Here is a 19371-nt window from a genome sequence, read left to right on the forward strand (position 1 = left end):
TTCCACTGCACCACAGCGGGAATTCCTGACTTTATTTTTTTTAAAGTGTCCTTTGCAAGCTTAAACATTTTTAATATTGATGAAATCCAAATGGTCATTTTGCCTTTTATGGATTATGCATTTGGTGTCAAATCTAAGAACTCTGACTAACCTAAGGTTACAAAGATTTTCTCCTGTTTTCTTCTAAATAGTTTCGATTTAACATTGAGATAAAGGAATCATTTTTGGGGTTAATTTTTCTGTAAAGTGTGAGGTTTGAGTTGAAGTTCTTTTTTATATATGTGGATGTCTGGTTGCTGTGGCACCATCTTTCAGAAAAGGTTATCTTTTTCTCTACCTTTGTCAAAAATTAATCATATTTGTATGGGTGTATTTCTCAACTTTTGTTTCATTGGATTGTGTATCTTTTCATCATTACCACATCATCTTGATTATTGTAAGTTTATATTAAATCTTGAAATACAGTAGTGCGAGGTCCCCAACTTTACTCTAATTTTTAAAAATTGTTTTGACTAGTTTGTATTCTTTGCCTTTTCATGTACATTTTAGAATCAGCTTATTGATACCTACCCCCAAAAATGTTGAATTTGACTGAGATCGTGTTGAATCTGTGAATCATCATATTTTTGAATTTTGGGGAGGATTGACGTCATAACAGTATTGAATCATTCCGTTCATGAACATGGTACATCTATTTAGTCAACTTTGGTTTCTTTGATCAGGATTTTATTGTTCTTACTATTTAAATTCTTAAATATTTTCGACTTATATCTAAATAGTCCATTTGCAGAATTCCCTAGTGGCCTAGCAGTTAAGGATCCAGTGATATCACTGCTGTGGCTCAAGTCACTGCTGTGGCACAGGTTCCATCTGTGGCCTGGGAACTTCTGCATGCCATGGGCATGGCCAAAAAATATTCCATTTGCTTCCCTTGCTGTTTTATACATTCCTTGGTATTTTTTGTGTACACTATAATGTTAGCAACTAACATTATTTCTGTTTAATTTTTTTCTTTCTGTTGTACATTCCTTTTCTTTCTTTCATTATAAAATTTCTAGCATGGGAGTTCCTTTGTAAAATTTCTAATATGGGAGTTCCTGTACCGTAGTGGTAATGATCCCGACTAGTATCCATGAGGACACGGATTCAGTCCCTCATCTTGCTCAGTGGGTTAAAGATCTGGTGTTGCCATGAGCTGTTGTGTAGGTTGCAGACAAGGCTCGGATCTGGCCTTGCTTTGGCTTTGGTGTAGGCCGGCAGCTATAGCTCTGATTCAGCCCCTAGCCTGGAAACTTCATATGCCACGGGTGTGGCCCTTAAAAGACCAAAAAAAAAATTTTTTTTCTTGTATGACATTGAGTAGGAATGAGAGTGAATGTTCTTACCTTGCTTCTAGTCTTAAGGAGAAAGCCTTCAGTCTTTTTTTTGGTCTTTTTGCCTTTTCTAGGGCTGCTCCCACGGCATGTGGAGGTTCCCAGGCTAGGAGTTAAATCAGAGCTGTAGCTGCCAGCCAACGCCAGGGCCACAGCAGCTTGGGATCCATCTGCATCTGTGACGTACACCACAGCTCACGGCAACGCCAGATCCTTAACCCACTGAGCAAGGCCAGGGATCGAACCTGCAACCTCATGGTTCCTAGTCGGATTCGTTAACCACTGTGCCATGACGGGAACTCCAGCTTTCAGTCTTTAATCATTAAGTATGATGTTAGTTGTAGGGCTTTGATACTCTCTAATATTCCTAGGTTTTGGGGAGTATTTATCATAAATGGATGTTATGAGAAATCCTTTTTCTGTCTGTGTTGATATCCTGTGTGTTTTCTTCTTTAGTCTATTTCAAATGGAGAATTAATATTCGACTCTTGAATTAGCCTTGCATTTCTGGGATAAATCCTAATTGGTTGTGATGTAGTACCATTATTATATATTGCTGGATTAGATTGCTAATATTTTGTTGAGGATTTTGGCTGTGATGTTCATGAGGGATATTAGAATTTTTTTTTCCTTTTGCTTCTAATGTTCTTACCTGGTTTTGTTAGGATAATGACGACCTCATAAGATTAATTGGGAGGTGTTCTTTTATAAGTTTGAAGAGGTTGTGTAGAATTCATCTTATTCCTTTAATATTTGATAGAATTTAATAGTGAAACTGTCTGGTTTCACTGGACTGTAGTTTTCCATATGTAAATACTTTAAACTATGAATTTGGAGTTCCGTCGTGGCGCAGTGGTTAACGAATCCAACTAGGAACCATGAGGTTGCGGGTTCGGTCCCTGCCCTTGCTCAGTGGGTTAACGATCCGGTGTTGCCGTGAGCTGTGGTGTAGGTTGCAGACGCGGCTCAGATCCCGCGTTGCTGTGGCTCTGGCGTAGGCCGGTGGCTGCAGCTCCGATTCAACCCCTAGCCTGGGAACCGCCATATGCTGCGGGAGCGGCTCAAGAAATAGCAAAAAACAAAAACAAAAACAAAACAGCTATGAATTTAACTTCTTTAGTATACATATGACTATTCCGATTATCTGTTTCTTCTTGATTGAGTTTTGGTAGTTTATATCTGTCAAGTGATTTATTTCATCTTTATTATCACATTTATCAGCTTAGAGAATTATATTTTCTCATCTTTTTTTTTTTTTTTTTCCTTTTTAGGGCTGCTCCTGTGGCCTATGGATGGAAGTTCCCAGGCTAGGGGTCTAATCAGAGCTGCAGCTGCCGGCCTGTGCCACAGCCACGGCAATGCCACGTCTGGGTAGCATCTGCTATGTACACCAGTACCAGACAGCAGTACCAGATCCTTAACCCTCCATGGGAGGCCAGGGATTTAACCTGCATCCTCATGTATGGATCCTAGTCATGTTCATTAATGGCTGAGCCACAAAGGGATCTCCTCTCATCCTTTTAATGTTTTCGGTTTATAGTAATATCCCTTCTTTAATTTTTTCTTTAAAAAATTTGTTTTATTAATAGTTTGTTTACAGTGTTCTGTCGATTTCTGCTGTACAGCAAAATGACCCAGTTTTCCATCCCGCTCCCTTCCCTCCCCCGGCAACCACAAGTCTGTTCTCCATGTCCCTGAATTTTGTTTTTTTTCTGTAGATAGATTCATCTATGCCGTATATTAGATTCCAGATAAAAGTGATATCATATGGTATTTGTCTTTCTCTTTCTTACTTCACTTAGTTCCATCCATGGTTCCATCCATGTTTCTGCAAATGGCATTATTTGGTTCTTTTTAATGGCTGAGTAGTAGTACCTCATCTTCTTAATCCATTCATCTGTTGATGGACATTTAGGTTGTTTCCATGTTTTGGCTATTATGAATATTGTTGCAGTGAACGTAGGGGTTCATGTATCTTTTTCAATGAAAGTTTTGTCTGGGTATATGCCCAGGAGTGGGATTGCTGGATCATATGGTAGTTCTCTGTTTAGTTTTCTGAGGTACCCCTATGCAGTTTTCTTCAGTGATTGTACCAATTACCCCTCTTTAATTTGTTAGGGATAATTTGCGTCCCTTCTTATTTTGCTTGGTTAGTTTTGCAGAGGTTTTTCAGTATTTTGTATATCCCTTCTTTTTGCCGAGGTTTTTCAGTGTTTTGTATATCCCCACCAGCTTTTGGTTTTAATGATTTTTTTCTATTAGTCTTTTGTTTCTTTGGTGTTTTTTTGGCTGCACCTGTGGCATGTCGAAGTTCCTGGGCCAGGGATCAAACCTGAGCCACAGTAGCAACCCAAGCTGCTATAGTGACACCGCTGGATCCTTAAACCACTGTGCCACAAGCAAATTCCATTATTTTCTAATTTTATTGATTTCTACTCATTTCTTTAGTATTTCTTTCCTTAGTTTATTTTTGGTTTTATTTTCTCTTTTAAGATCCTTTAAGGAAGCTTAGGTTATTGATTTGAAATTTTTCATCTTTTTCTAATACAGATTTAGTGTTTTAAACTTTTATGTAAGCACTGTATTAGCTGTATCCTAGAAATTTTATGTTGTATTTTTTATTTTCACTTAAGTAATTTTATTTCTTCTGATTTTCCTGGAAATGTCTTTATTAACCAGTGGGTTTCTTGGAAATGTGTTGTTTAATTTCCATTTTTTTTGTTTTTTTATTTTTTAAGTTATCTTTCTGTTATTGATTTTAGGTTTAATTACGCTATTGTCAGATTTTTATACGAATTGAAGATTTTCACACTTGTTAAGATTTGTTTTGTGGCTCAGAATTTGTCTGTCTTGGTGTGACTATGATAAATGCACCTTAAAAGAATGTATATTTTGTCACGTAGAGTACTCTGGAAATGCCATTAGGTCACGTTGGTTGATGGTGGTGTTTTATAGTGTTGTTCTGTGTATTTTTAGACTGCTTTTTCTTTGAATTTCTGAGAGGGGTATTGGGAGTCTCCCAGTATAATTATAGACTTGTCTTATTTCTCTTTTCAATTGTATCAATTTTTGCTTCATTTTATTTCAAGCTCTTTTGTCAGGTGAATACACATTTAGGATTTGATAATGGAATCATATCATTATGTAATATCCCTCCTTATCCCTGATGATTTTCCTAGCTCTGAAGTCTATTTTGTCTGATATTAATATAGCCACTCCAGATTTCCTTTTTTCTTTTGTTTAATATTTTGCATTTCTTTTGGAGCAGATCAGCTGGGAACAGATTCTTTTATTTTTCCCTCATCTAAGAATCTCTCTCCCACCTCTTTTTCTTTGACTTTCATTCCTGAAGAAGATAGATAATAAAGGATTCTGTTCTAGGTTGGCAGGTCTTTCCTTTTATCACTTTTAAAAGCTATATCACTTTCTGTGGACTCCATTTTTTTAAATGAAAATCTGTGGTCATTCACATTTTTGTGGGTTTTTTTTTTTTAGCATTTTTTGTTTGATTTTTGGCCACACCTATGGCATGTGAAAATACGTGGACCAGCAATTCAACCCAAGCCCCATCAGTGACCTGGTCTGTTGTAGTGACAACATCAGATCCTTAACCCACTGAACACACCATGAAACTCCTGTTTTTTAGCATTTTGTTAAAAATGTGTCTAGGCCTGATTTTCTTTGAATATTTCCTGTTTGGGCTTTACGGAGCTTCTTGAATCTCCAAGTTTATATTTTTTGTCAAATATGGGAAGTTTTCTGTCATTGCCAAAAATATTTTTTTTCTTCATCCATTTATTTTTCTTTATACAAATGCCAGTTATGTGAAATTTAACACAATTTGATACTGTCCTGTGAGTCACTAAGCTCCATTTATTTCTTTCAATCATTTCTTCTCAATTCATTTTAGATAATTTCATTTGCCCTCTCTTCATGTTTACTAACTCTTTCCTCTGTCATCTCTGTTCTGTGGTTGAGCCCAAACAATGAAATTTTTTTCAAATTTCTAATACTTTGTTATTCAGTTCTGAATTTCCCATGTGCTGGTTCTTTTTTTTTTTTTTTTTTTTTAAGTTTCTCTCTGCTAAGAACTTGTCTTTTCAGTTGTTTCAAGAGTGTTAACTATTACCTCGTTTATTATGATTATAATAGCTGTTTTAAAATCTTTATGTGAAAATTCCAATGTGAGTCATCTGTTGGGTTGTCTTTTCCCCTGATAATTTGCCACATTTTCTGGCTGTGTGTGTGCGTGTTTTATTTGTTTATTTGTTTTTGCATATAGAGTAATTTTGGATTTTATCCTGGACATTTTGAATATTGTCATTTCTGATCCTGTTAATGTCCTCTGGAGAATGTTGATTTGTTTGTTTTAGCAGAATCCAACTAGTTTAGATGGCAAGTTCTGTCTCCCTTTGTGTATGTAGTTGGTGGTTCTAATATAAGGGTTTTCAAAACCTTTACTGCAGTCTTTGGATTTGCCTTGCACTATGCCTCTTCTCAGTGGTAGTCTGGGACTTAGTGGTTTATATCATAGATTAGTTCTCTCTAGTATAGTGTTTGGGCACTTATTTGGGTCTATTTTACAAAAACATAAGACATTGTTCATGTTGGTTTATACACAGAATTAGGAAATCTCTTTTCTAGCTCTCTGCTCTCCATGATTTTCCCCCTTACTCTTCAGTTTCTAGTGGTCTTATTTTTAGTTCCAGAAAGACAGGTTTCTCTCAGAGCTTTTAGGCATATGCATTGTACAGTTCCCCATAATTGGGGTTGCCATTAAGTGAAGTGGGGAAAGAAGGGATAGGAAGAAAAAAAATAATGGGAATTCCTGTCATACTTTTTGGATGACAGAGACCTTGTTTTCCTAGTTTCTCTGGTCAGAGAGATTGGTTTTCTCATGGGGTTTTTCTGTTGCTGGGGCAGTGCAATTCTATGGCTGAGAAGAGAAAAAAGCAAAGACCAGAAAACGGCATTTCCCCCCACCATCTTCAGATGACTGCATTCTCTTTTCCTGATCCTTTGAACAAGGGGATAATTTCTTTTAAGGTTTTTCTTGTCAGCATCCTGAACGCAGTTTTGTAACTCAGGACACACTCTTAGATCAAAGCTGGAAGATAAAGGGGGAAAATTAAATCAGAAAACTTATGGCCATACTCATTATTCTTCAAGTTTTGACTTCAGTCCCCAATCACTTATATTACCTATTTATATTATATAATGTTGATATTAATGTACATATCCTTTGGCCATTTATATTTTGGTGGATTAAGAATTCCTTACTGATTTTAAATGATACCTCTCTCTATAAGGAATAATAACCCTTAATTTTGTGTGCTCTGGATTTTTCAGTTTTTGTGTTCAATTTTTTTTTTTTTTGGTCTTTTGAGGGCCACACCCACAGCATATGGAGGTTCCCAGGCTAGGGGTCTAGTTGGAGCTGTAGCTGCCAGCCTACACCACAGCCACAGCAACATCAGATCCAAGCCAAATCGGCGACCTACACCACTGCTCGTGGCAACGCCAGATCCTTAACCCACTGAGGGATTGAACCTGCAACCTCATGGTTCCTAGTTGGATTCGTTTCTGCTGCACTATGATGGGAACTCCTTTTGTTTAACTTTTTGACACATTTTTTTTTAAATGTGCTAGTCTTATAAGTTGAAGTAGTTGGAGAATGTATTCTTCTAGTCTAAAAAATATTCTTTTATTTTTCTCAAATTTAAAGTAAAATTTCTTGAAATTATAGAAGTCGTTGCTATAAAAATGCTAATATAGATGTTTAGGCAAACAAGTAATGCTCTTCATAGCGCTGCTTTATCAGAGGAAATATTAACATTTAAATACATATCCTTCCATATCGTGTTCATAAATTTGCTATATGTTTATGTAGAGCTCTTAGATTTTAAGCATTTTAATTTTTTTTTTTTTTGGTCTTTTTGCAATTTCTTGGGCCACTCCCATGGCATATGGAGGTTCCCAGGCTAGGGGTCGAATTGGAGCTGTAGCCGCCAGCCTATGCCAGAGCCACAGTAACGCGGGATCTGAGCTACGTCTGCGACCTTCACCACAGCTCACAGCAATGCCGGGTCCTTAACCCACTGAGCAAGGGCAGGGATCAAACCTGCAACCTCTTGGTTCCCAGTCGGATTCGTTAACCACTGCGCCACGACGGGAACTCCTTAAGCATTTAATTTTTAAGAGTTGTTACTTTGAGATATAATAGACATACATTAAAATGTATCCATTTTAATATAATTGGAGCTTTGACAAGAGTAATTCACTACTGCAGTCAAGATGTAGGACATTCTATCCCCCCAGAAATTTCTTGTGAGTCCTTTCGTAGTCAATTCCCTTTTTTTTTCCCCAACTGGCCCCAATCAACCATGAATCTGTTACTGTTAACCAGTTTTGCCTATTAGAGAATTTATCAGGGAAATCATACAGTATTCTTTGGTTTTTTTCTAGCTTCTTTTGCCTAAGCATGATGCTTTAGATACTCATATGGGTTGCTGCATGGATCAGTAGAAGATTCTTTTTCATTGATGTGAAAAGAATATCATTGTGTGGGAGTTCCCATCACGGCTCAGTGGTTAACGAATCCAACTGGAAACCATGAGTTTGCGGGTTTGATCCCTGGCCTTGCTCAGTGGGTTAAGGATCTGGCGTTGTTGTGAGCTGTGGTGTAGGTCGCAGACGGGGCTCGGATCCTGCATTGGTGGCTCTGGCTTAGGCCAGCGGCTGTAGCTCTGATGGAACCCCTAGCCTGGGAACCTCCATATGCCTGTGGTGTGCGGCCCTAGCAAAAGACCAAAAAAAAAAAAAAAGTCTTTGTGTGAATATTTTATTATACATATTTTTGTTGATAGACATTTGTGCTATTTAGATTTTGGGGCTGTTATGAATAAAGCTACTGTGTACAAGTTTTTTGGTGTACCTATGTTTTCATTTCTTTTGAGTAAGTGATAATTTAAGGAAATGCTTCTTCATATAGTAAATGGTTAACTTGATAAGCATCTGTTAACCAGTTTTCCAGAATGGGTGTACCATTTCACACTACCATCAACAATATTAATGAGTTCAAGTTCTTCACTTTGTGCTTTTATCATTTCTTATATTTTGTATAAGAATTTTTATATGGATTTATGTTGATTTTGCTAGATTTTTTTCCATAGGCATTGTACTGTTTTTGCATTACCACTGCTACTGTATGTAAGTGTATACTTCTCTTCTACCCTGTCATCAGCATATAGTGAAGTTTTGCCTTTCTGATAGGAACAAAATGAAATCTTAGGATAGTTTTAATTTGCATATCTTATCTCTGAGTGATGTTAAACGTATTTTCATATGTTTAATGATTGTTTCTTTTTTTTTTTTGTCTTTTTGTATTTCCTAGGGCCGCACTCATGGCATATGGAGATTCCCAGGCTAGGGGTCCAGTTGGAGCTGTAGCCAACGGCCTACACCACAGCAACTTGGGATCCGAGCCACATCTGTGACCTACACCACAACTCATGGCAATACCGGATCCTTAACCCACTGAGCAAGGCCAGGGATCTAACCCTCAACCTCATGGTTCCTAGTCGGATTCACTAACCACTGAGCCATGACAGGAACTCCTAATGGTTGTTTCTTTCTTTCTTTTTTTCCTTCTTTGCCAGATTGTTGCGTGCTGGTATTTTTGTGTGTGTGTGCACACATCTGTTTTTGGAAACTGTAGATTAAGAATGTAAGAATATTAGGTTATTGCCTTTTTTTTTATTCTTTACATATTAGGAATGCTAACGCTTTGTAAACATAAGTTTCAAACATCTTTTTTCAAGTTTATTATTTGTCCTTTTTGTTTGAAATGTCCTTTTCCATGGCCCTTCCTCCCAAGTTTTCTTTTTATATTGGTAAATATATCAGTCTTTTTCCTTATTGTTTTGGATTTAGATCATAGTTAGGAAGGTTTTTTCATTCTTTGATTTCAGAGGAACATGTATTTCCTACCACTACTTGTATAATTTCATTTTTTTAATGTTGGCATTTTTAACCCATATGTATTTCTGATGTTTGGTTTGAGGAACAGGTGCTATTTTTTTTTTTTTTTCCAAATAGCTGTTGGAGTCTCCCAACACACTTATTTTTATCAAATACTTTTTTTCCTCATTGATTTGAGAGGCATGTTTAAGCCGTTTATCAGTAATGTTTATGTAAGATATGCAATAGGTATAAAATTTTCTAATTTTTGTGTTTTTTTCCCGAGTTCTCAGTTTTCTTAACAATTTATAAATGTTCCAATTACTTTATCTCTTATTTCTCAGATTTTCTGGAGGGTATTGTCCTTAGGAATTTACTCTGTTTCTCTCCTATCAATTTTAATATTTTGCATATCATACTCATGTGCTATTCGATAAATATTTGTGAAGATGAAATCATTTTTAGGGGTGTTAGAGAAGAATTAAGTTTATTCTTTTAGTTCGATAAATACTTATGTAATATTAACATAGAGTGGGTTGTAGGATGTAGGCAGGTAGTATCAAGATTAATGAGACACATTGAGCCTACCTGTCTAGGAGAAAGATAAATAATTGCCGTAAATGCTATAAAATGTTTTAGAGCATGAAGGGAGAGTGACCACCTCTTCCTAATTTAAAATTTTACAAACATTATTACATTTAATCAAATCTTGAAAGAGTTTGAGTGGAAATTTGTTAGATAAGATACAAATTATGGAGCTGGTTAGAAATTTTTAGTGTAAAATCTTGTAATAAGGATATTATAATTTTGATCATTCAGAGTTCTTAAATAAGGTCTTAAGTAACACTGCAGGGTTTGTTTTTTTTTTTAAACAGATAGATTAATACTTTTTATGGAATTTCGTTTGATCACCTCATTTTAGGAATGATAAGTTAAATAACTTGCCCGTGGTTACATATTCTTAGAAGAACTGTGTTTCCTTTTTTTTTTTTTTTTCTGTAGCTTTTTTTTTTTTCAAGGCCATACCCACGGTATATGGAAGTTACCAGGCCTGGGCTCTAATGGGAGCTACAGTTGCTGACCTACAACACAGCTACAGCAACATGGGATCCGAGCCACATCTGCGACATACACCACAGCTCATGGCAATGCTAAATACTTACTTAACCCACTGAGCAAGGTCAGGGATTGAACCTGCATCCCTGTGAATAATAATTGGGTTCCTTACTGCTGAGCCACAACGGGAACTCCTTATTCTCAGAAGAACTATAGTTGAAGCACCTTGTAGGGAACTTGCTGAGCAGGAAAATTGGTAAAAATATATGGGACAACCTTGAAAGTATGTTAGAATACAAATTAACAATTTAAATGTATTTTGAGGGAGTTCCTTGGTGGCTCAGTGGGTTAAAGATCTGGCATTGCACTGCTGTGTTGCTGGTTTGATTCCTAGCTTGGGAACTTGTGCATGCTGTGGTTGTAGACAAAAAAAAAAAAAAAGTATTTTGCCGTGGACTGTAAATTTGAGGAGGTACAAAAGACATGTAAATATGTTTTATGTAGTTTGAAAGAACTTTTCTAGCAAGAATTAAGATTGGTTCAGTGGACTTCACTAAAAATGCCACAAGTGGTTACCTGCTTAGAAGTTGTATGACGTGGAGGAGGATTGACTATAGAGTCTAGTAAAATCAATTAGGAGACAAATTAAAAAAAAATCAATTTTGGAGGCTTTTTAATTGGTGAATTTAGGTTATAAATAGGTAACATTTAATGTAGTGCTCACTATGCCTGAATACTAATCTATGCTTATTTGTTACCTCATTTAACTTTCACAACCAATTATATGAGGTAGGTCATTATTTTCATTTTACAGATTAGGAAAATAAGGGTATTGAAGTTCACAGCTTCTAAATAGTGTTGCCAGGTTTCATACCCAGGTAGTTTCATTCCAGAACCTAGGTTCTGAAGCTTCTCAATTATGACAGACATTTTTTTTTTTTTTAAACTGGGCAAGCTGATATAAAGGAACTGATAGTAAAACCGCCAGGTAATTTGTTGGTTATCTGTAATGTCTTATTTAATCAAGTAGATGTGATAAAGGCCTTATTTTAACATGAATCAGATTTATAGGGAAAGCTGTTGTCTGTGTTAAATTCATTACTTTATCCCATTGCATTTTTCTTTGGAATGTCTGTGTTAAGAGTTGTTTAAACACTGACATATGATATCTGAAAGGAAAAGGAAGGCAATTTACTGAGTTACATCCTTTGTGTATTTTCTTTTTTTTCTTTGCCATTTCTTGGGCCGCTCCCGCGGCATATGGAGGTTCCCAGGCTAGGGGTCTAATCGGAGCTGTAGCCACCGGCCTACGCCAGAGCCACAGCAACACGGGATCCGGGATCCGAGCCGCGTCTGCAACCTACAGCAACGCCGGATCGTTAACCCACTGAGCAAGGGCAGGGATCGAACCCACAACCTCATGGTTCCTAGTTGGGTTTGTTAAGCACTGCGCCACGACGGGAACTCCCTTTGTGTATTTTCTTCTATTTGAATATCATTAATAGATGGGAATCTTCCTGTTGTTAGAAACCTGCTATAAGTACGTCTTAAGTTGTCATGCATGTTTTTAATAGTCTGTATGGTTCTGTTATTTCTTCTGCCAGTCACCTCACTATATCAGAATTAGATAAGGACCAGATAACCTTTCAAGATAGATTTATTTAATTTGTATATGTATGGTAAGTATGTATATGCAAATCTTGTATTTTTAAAGCACTACAGGTGATTGTGATAATGAGCCAGATTTAGGAACTACTGCAGTAGTAGATCACAGTTCTCCCTTTTCAGTGAAATTTTAAGTCTGAGATAATTTTATATATGCTATCAGAAAATGATCTTATACTAATTATTCTTAGCAGTCTTTGCTCTTCCTGATTTTTTTCTTTTCTTATTTCTCTACAATAGTTTATGCCAGCGTGGCTTTATTCATACAGATGAACCAAGGATTGGGATAGCAGTATAAAAATCAGATAGCTGATTGCCCAGCAGGATGCCATCAACTAACCGTGCGGGCAGCCTGAAGGACCCTGAAATTGCAGAGCTCTTCTTCAAAGAAGATCCAGAGAAGCTCTTCACAGATCTCAGAGAAATTGGCCATGGAAGCTTTGGAGCAGTGTATTTTGTAAGTGCTAAGGGCTTAATGTCTTAATTGGCCAGCATTTACTTAAAATTTAGTCCTGGCAAATTAAAAATAATAATATAAAGAGATATATGCCTTAGTCCCCTTTTATAGTCACTTGCATAAGTTGTGTGTATAATATCAAGATAGTTTTATTTATTGAATTTCTTGGATTATGGGAAAAGTGGGGAAGAATATTTTACTTTGACTTAATGTTAAGAATTTTTGGTACATTGTTTTTAGAAGTCATATGACTTACATTGCTATAGAATTAAGTTTTGCAGAACATTGTCTTTGTAAAGTTTCATACAGAGTGAATTTTAGTGTTGTGGAAATCTAGGATTATTATTATTTGGCTGAAAGATACGTATCAAAGTCTTTTTTTTCTTGTGTGTGTATATATTCTAAAAAAACCCATGAGATTTGCCATTTTAACCACCTTTAAGTGTATAATTTGTGGCACTAATTATACTCAACAATGTCGTACATTGTGACATTACCACTATCGATTTTCAGAACTTTTTTATCATCCCAAACTGGAAGAAACTCTGTATCTCTTAGCAGTAACTTCTTCATTTATCCCTCCACCCAGACCCTGGTAACCTCGAATCTGATTGTCTCTATGAATTAGCCTAGTCTAGATATTTCATATAAGTGGAATCATTCAGTATTTGTATTTTCATATATAGCTTATTTCAATTAGCATACTGTATAGCATAATGACTTGGTGGGTCTTTCAAGTTGTAGCATGTATCTGTACTTCATTCCTTTTTATAGCTAAATAATATTCCATTGCTTGTATATACCATGGTTTATTTATCCATTTATCTGTTGATGGACACTAGATTATGTCCACCTTTTTTGGCTATTGAGAATAAATGCTATAGTGAATATTGGTGTACAAGTTTCTGTTTGAGTCCCTGTTTTCAAATTTGAGTATGTACCTAGAAGTGAAAATAATGGATCACACAGTAATTGTGTTTAACTTATCAAGGAACTGCCAAACTGTGCCATAGTAGATGCAACATTTCCATTTCCATCAGCAGTGTACCATTGTTCAAATTACTCTTGTGTTCAACTGCCTCTTAGCCATCCTACAGGATCTGAAGTAATATCTTGTGGTTTTGATTTGTATTTCTCTGATGACTTAACTTGAGCCGCTTTCATGTGCTTATTGGCCATTTGTGTATCTTATTTGGTGAAATGTATTCAAGTCCTTTGCCTTTTTTAATATTTGGGTTGTTTGTCTCTTTGAGTTATAATGGTTCTTTAAATATTCTGAATATTAAATTATTGTATACATGATTTGCACATGTTTCCTCCCATTCTGTGGGGTTAATCTTTTCACTTTCTTGATAATGTCATTTGATAAACAGAAGGATTAACTTTGAATGAAATCCAATTTATCTATATTTTTCTTCTGATACTCAAGCTTTTGGTGTGTTGTCTAAGAATTCATTAAAACCCAAAGATTTATCCCTATGTTTTCTTCTAAGAATTTCATGGTCTTAACTCTTCTGTTTAGATAATTGATCCATTTTGAGTTAATATGTTGTGTGGTAGAGGTCCAACTACATTCTCTTGCATATGGAAATCCAATTGTCTATCTGTTGAAGAGGCTCTTCTTTCTGCTTTGGTTTATCTTAATGTCCTTGTCAAATCATTTGGCCGTACTGTATAAATTTATTTCTGAACTCTCAGTTCTATTCCATTTGTCTTTATGCTAGTACCACACTATTTTGATTATTATAGCTTTGTAGTGGGTTTTAGATCAGGAATAACTTTGTTACTCTTTTTAAGAACAGTTTTGGCTATTTGGGGCCCCTTGCAATTCCATATGAATTTAAAGACTAACTTCTATTTCTGTGAAAAAAAACCTGTTGGAATTTTGACAGGCATTATTTAAATCTCTAGAATATGTGTGGTAGTATTGGTATCCTAACAAGTAGTCTTACCGTCCATGAACACGAGATGGCTTTCTAAACATTTATTTAGGTCTTTTAAAATTACATTCAGTGATGATTTATATTGTTCCATGTACAATGTTCTAATGAACCTACATTGACATATCCTACTCACCATAGTTTATATCAGGGTTTACTCTTGGTGTTGTACATTCTTTGGGTTTGGACAAATGTTATAATGACATTATGTTGTCATATGGAGTATTTTCACTGCCCTTAATAAAACTCTGTATACAGGTTTTTGTATGGATATGTTTTCACTCCTTTAAGCAAATAATATCAAGTGCTCTTGCTTAGTAAGTAAGAATATGGTAATTTTGTAGGAAGCTGCCAAACTATTTTGCATCCCCTCCAGCAGTGAATGAGAGTTCCTATTGTTCCATATCCTCACTAGCCTTTGGTGCTATCAGTGTTCCAGATTTTGGCCGTTCTAACTGATGTGTAGCATTATCTCATTGTTATTTTAGTTTCCATTTCCCTGATAGTATATGATGTGGACCATCTTTACATATGCCTATTTGCTTATTTATCTTCTTTGGTAAGGTTTCTGTTAAGTTCTTTGGCCCATTTAAGAGCCCAGTGGATCTACAGTTTTTCTTTGTTGGGCAATTTTTGATTATTCAGTCTCTTTACTTGTTACAGTAAGTAATACTATTCTGTTTTTTATCTTCAAATGTTGGTAGGTTTTGGGGGTTTTGGCATTTGCCCATTTTGTCTAATTTGCTAGCATTCAGTTATTTATAGTCCTGTTTATTTCTGTAGAATCAGTAGTAGTATTGCCACTTTCATTTCAGTTTTAGTAGTTTGAGAGTCTTCTCTCTTTTTTCTTAGTCCATGTAGCTAAATTAATCCTTTTGAATAACCAACTTTAGGTCTCATTGATTTTTCTGTTTTTCAGTTCTTTCGTTTATCGCTGCTCTAATCTTTATTTTCTCTCTTCTGCTAGAGAGTTTAGTTTGGGTTTAGTTTGTTTTTCTCGTTTCCTTCCTCCCTCCCTCCCTCCCTTCCTTCCTTCCTTTTTAGGGCCACACCTTGGCATATGGAAATTCCCAGGCCAGGGGTTGAATCAAATCAGAGTTACAGCTGCCAACCTACACCATAGCCCCAGCAACATGGGATCCGAGCCATGTCTGCAACCTACACCACAGCTCACAGCAATGCCAGATCCTTAACCCACTGAGCGAGGCCAGGGATTTAACCTGAATCCTCATGAATACTAGTCAGGTTTGTTTCCACTGCACCACAACAGGAACTCCCTTTTCTGGTTTCTTAAGTTGTAAGGTTTGGGTTGTTAGAGAGCTCTCTTATTGTTTAATGTTTTTATAGCTATAAATTTCCTCCAGAGCAACCTCTTTCATTTGCTTCCTAAGTTTTGGCATGTCGTATTTTTTTTAATGATTTTTATTTTTTCCGTTACACTTGGTTTACCATGTTCTGTCAATTTCTACTATACAGCAAAATGAGCCAGTCATACAACAAAGTGAGCCAGTTATTTTTTAAATTATCCTCCATCATGTTCCATCACAAGTGACTAGATACAGTTCCTTGTGCTATACAGCAGGAGTATTTTTGTTGTCTTTCAACTCTCAATATTTCTAATAGCCCTTGTGACTTCTTCAATACATTGTTTAAAGTGTGCTGTTTAATTTTTACAATTTTGTAAATTTTTGTTATTGATTTCTGACTTTATCCCATTGAAGTTAGAGAATATTCTTTGTATGATATCTATCTTCTTTAATCTATTGAGACTTGATTTTTGGCATAACATACGGTTTGTCCAGGAAAATGACCCATATGCACTTAAGAAGAATGTGTTCTACTATTGTGTATAGAATATGTATTCTATTAGATCTGGTTGGTTTATTGTGTTAAGTCCTCTATTTTCTTTTCTTTTTTTATTTTTTTGCTTTTTAGGGCCACACCTGCGGCATACGTAAGTACCCAGGCTAGGGGTCGAATCAGAGTTATAGTTGTCGGCCACAGCCACAGCAACATGGAATCTGAGCTGTGCCTACAACCTATACCACAACTTATGGCAATGCTGGATCTTTAACCCACTGAACAAGGCCAGGGATTGAATTTGCATCTTGATGGATACTAGTTGGGTTCGTAACCTGCTGAGCCACAATAGGAACCCCTAAGTTCTCTATTTTTTTTTTTTATCTTCTGTCGAGTTATTCTCTCCATTATTATGAATAGGGTATTGACATTTCCAGCTGTTACTGTAGAACTGTCTATATTTAATGATCTGTCTGTAGGTGGGTAATTTTTGTTATTGTTGTTGTTTTGTTTTGTTTTTGGGGTTTTTGTTTTTGTCTTTTTTTTTTTTAGGGTCGAACTGCCCTATGGAGGTTCCCAGGCTAGGGGTCTAATCAGAGCCACAGCAATGCCAGATCTGAGCCACGTCTGTGACCACAGCTCATGGCCAGGGATCGAACCCGCAGCTTCATGGTTCCTAGTTGGATTCGATGGGAACTCCTGTAATGTTTATAATTGTTATATCTTCTTGCTGTGTTGAACCTTTATTAACCTTTTTTTTAATGACTTTTTTTATTTAAAATCTTTCGACTTACTATTCTTTTTGTGAACTCAGTTTTTAATTTCTTTTAAGTAAATACCTAAATGGAGTTGTTGGATCATAGGGGCAGGTGTATGCTTAGTTTTCTGGCCAATTGCCAGACTTTTTCACTGAGAAGTAGAAATTTTACACTCCCATCTATACTGTTTGAGAATTCTGTTTGTTCTGTATCCTTACCAGCAATAGGTATTGACAGTCATTTTAATTTGAGTTTCTTCTAATGGGTATGTAATGGTATTTCAGTTAAGTTTTAATATACATTTCCCCAGTGATTGGTGATGTTGAGTTCTTTTTCATAGATTTATTGGCCATTCACTTATCTTTGTTCAGATATTTTGCCCATTTTTTGAAAGTTGGGATTTCTTTTAGTGAGTTTGTAGGATTAATAGAATAACATTCTGTTGTTTGTGTGGACACACACCACATCTTCTTAATCTCTTCATCCTTTGATGGACAGTTCAAGATTTGGTTGTTTCCATATCTTGACTATTGTGAATAATGCTATAATGCACATGGAGGTGCATATATCTCTTCCAGTTCCTGATTCCAGTTCTTTTGGGTATATATTCAGAAGTAGGACTGCTGGATCATATGGTAGTTCTATTTTTCATTTTTTGAGGAGCCTCCATACTGTTTCCCATAGTGGCTGTACCAGTTTATATTCCCACCAACAGTGCACAGGGATTCTCTGCACACTCTTGCCAACACTTGTTACCACTTGTTTCTTCCTTCCTTCCTCCCTCCCTTCCTCTTTCTTGCTCTCTCCATCTCTTCCTCCTTCTTTCCCTTTTTCCCTCCTTTTCTCCTCTTTTTTGCTGAACCCATGGCACATGGAAGTTCCCAGGCCAGAGATTGAATCTGAGCCACAGCTGTGACCTATGTAGCAATGCTGGATCCTTAACTCGCTGGACCAGGCTGGATATCAAACCCATTCTGCTTCAGAGGCAATGCCAGATCCTTACAAGGATTCTTAACACCACTACGCCACAGTGGGAACTCCCCACTTGTCTTTTTCATATTAGCCTATCTGACAGGTGTGAGGTAATACCTCATTGTGGTTTTGATTTGCATTTCCCTGATGATTAGTGATATATATGAAAGACCTTTTCACATGCCTGTTGACAGTTTGTATGTCTTCTTCTTTTTTTTTTTTTTTCTTTTTAGGGCCTCACCTGTGGCATATGGAGATTCCCAGGCTTGGGGTCTAATCAGAGCTGTAGCCGCCATCCTACACCACCGCCACAGCAACAGCAGCAGCAATGCCAGATCCAAGCCGTGTTTTCGACCTACCCCATAGCTCACGGCAACACTGGATCCTTAACCCACTGAGCAAGGCCAGGGATCGAACCTGTAACCTCATGGTTCGAGGTTTCTGTTGCACCATGAGGGGAACTCCTGTACTGTATGCCTTCTTTGAAAGAATATCTGTTCAGGTCTTTGGCATATTTTTAATTAAGTTTTTGTTTTATGAGTTCTTTATATAGTTTGGATATTAACCTCTTATCAGTCATATGATTTACAAATATTTTCTTCTGTTCCATAAATTGTCTTTTCATTTTGTTGATTGTTTCTTTTGCTGTGGAGAAGTTTTTTTAACATGCAGTCCCACTTACTTATTTTTGCTTTTGTTACTTGTGCTTTGAGTATCATATCCAGAAAATTGCTGCCAAGACCAGTGTCAAGGAGCTTTTCCTCTACCTCATCTTTGTTTTTTGGGGTTTTTTTTTTTTGTCTTTTTTGCCATTTCTTGGGCTACTCCTGTGGCATATGGAGATTCCCAGGCTAGGAGTCGAATTGGAGCTGTAGCCGCCGGCCTATGCCAGAGCCACAGTAACGCGGGATCCGAGCTGTGTCTGAGACCTACACCACAGCTCACAGCAACGCCAGGTCCTTAACCCACTGAGCAAGGGCAGGGATCGAACCCGCAACCTCATGGTTCCTAGTCGGATTCTTTAACCACTGAGCCACGACGGGAACTCCTCATCTTTGTTTTAAATGGAGTGTTTTGCCCATTTATATTTGATGCTATTACTAATATAGTTGGGCATAAGTCTGTTGTTTTCCTATTTGATTTCTGTTTTATCCTCTATGTTCTTTCTTTAGTCCTTATTCTTGCCATCTTTTGGAATTAATCAAGTGTTTGTTTTTTTTGTTTTGTGTTTGGGCTGCATCCGTGGCATGCAGAAGTTCCCAGGCCAGGGATTGAACCTGAGCCACAATAGTGACAGTGCCAAATCCTGAACCACTAGACCACCAGGGAACTCTGGTTTTTTGTTTTAAAATAGGTTTTAAGTCAGGTATGGAAAGGCCAACAGATTAGGT

General features: G+C 36.7%; 1 protein-coding gene across 1 annotated transcript in view; it reads left to right on the top strand.

Annotated features, from left to right (window-relative positions):
• The window catches only part of TAOK1 (TAO kinase 1), a 150513-nt gene that overhangs the window by 36280 nt on the left and 94862 nt on the right, over positions 1–19371 (top strand). The window contains exon 2 of the mRNA XM_047756604.1: positions 12294–12510. Coding sequence (XP_047612560.1) covers positions 12379–12510 — 132 coding nt within the window. The 5' untranslated portion in view covers positions 12294–12378. The remainder of the gene's footprint in view (positions 1–12293; positions 12511–19371) is intronic.

The sequence above is a fragment of the Phacochoerus africanus genome, chromosome 14, assembly GCF_016906955.1.
Source record: "Phacochoerus africanus isolate WHEZ1 chromosome 14, ROS_Pafr_v1, whole genome shotgun sequence".
NCBI classification, from domain to species: domain Eukaryota; kingdom Metazoa; phylum Chordata; class Mammalia; order Artiodactyla; family Suidae; genus Phacochoerus; species Phacochoerus africanus.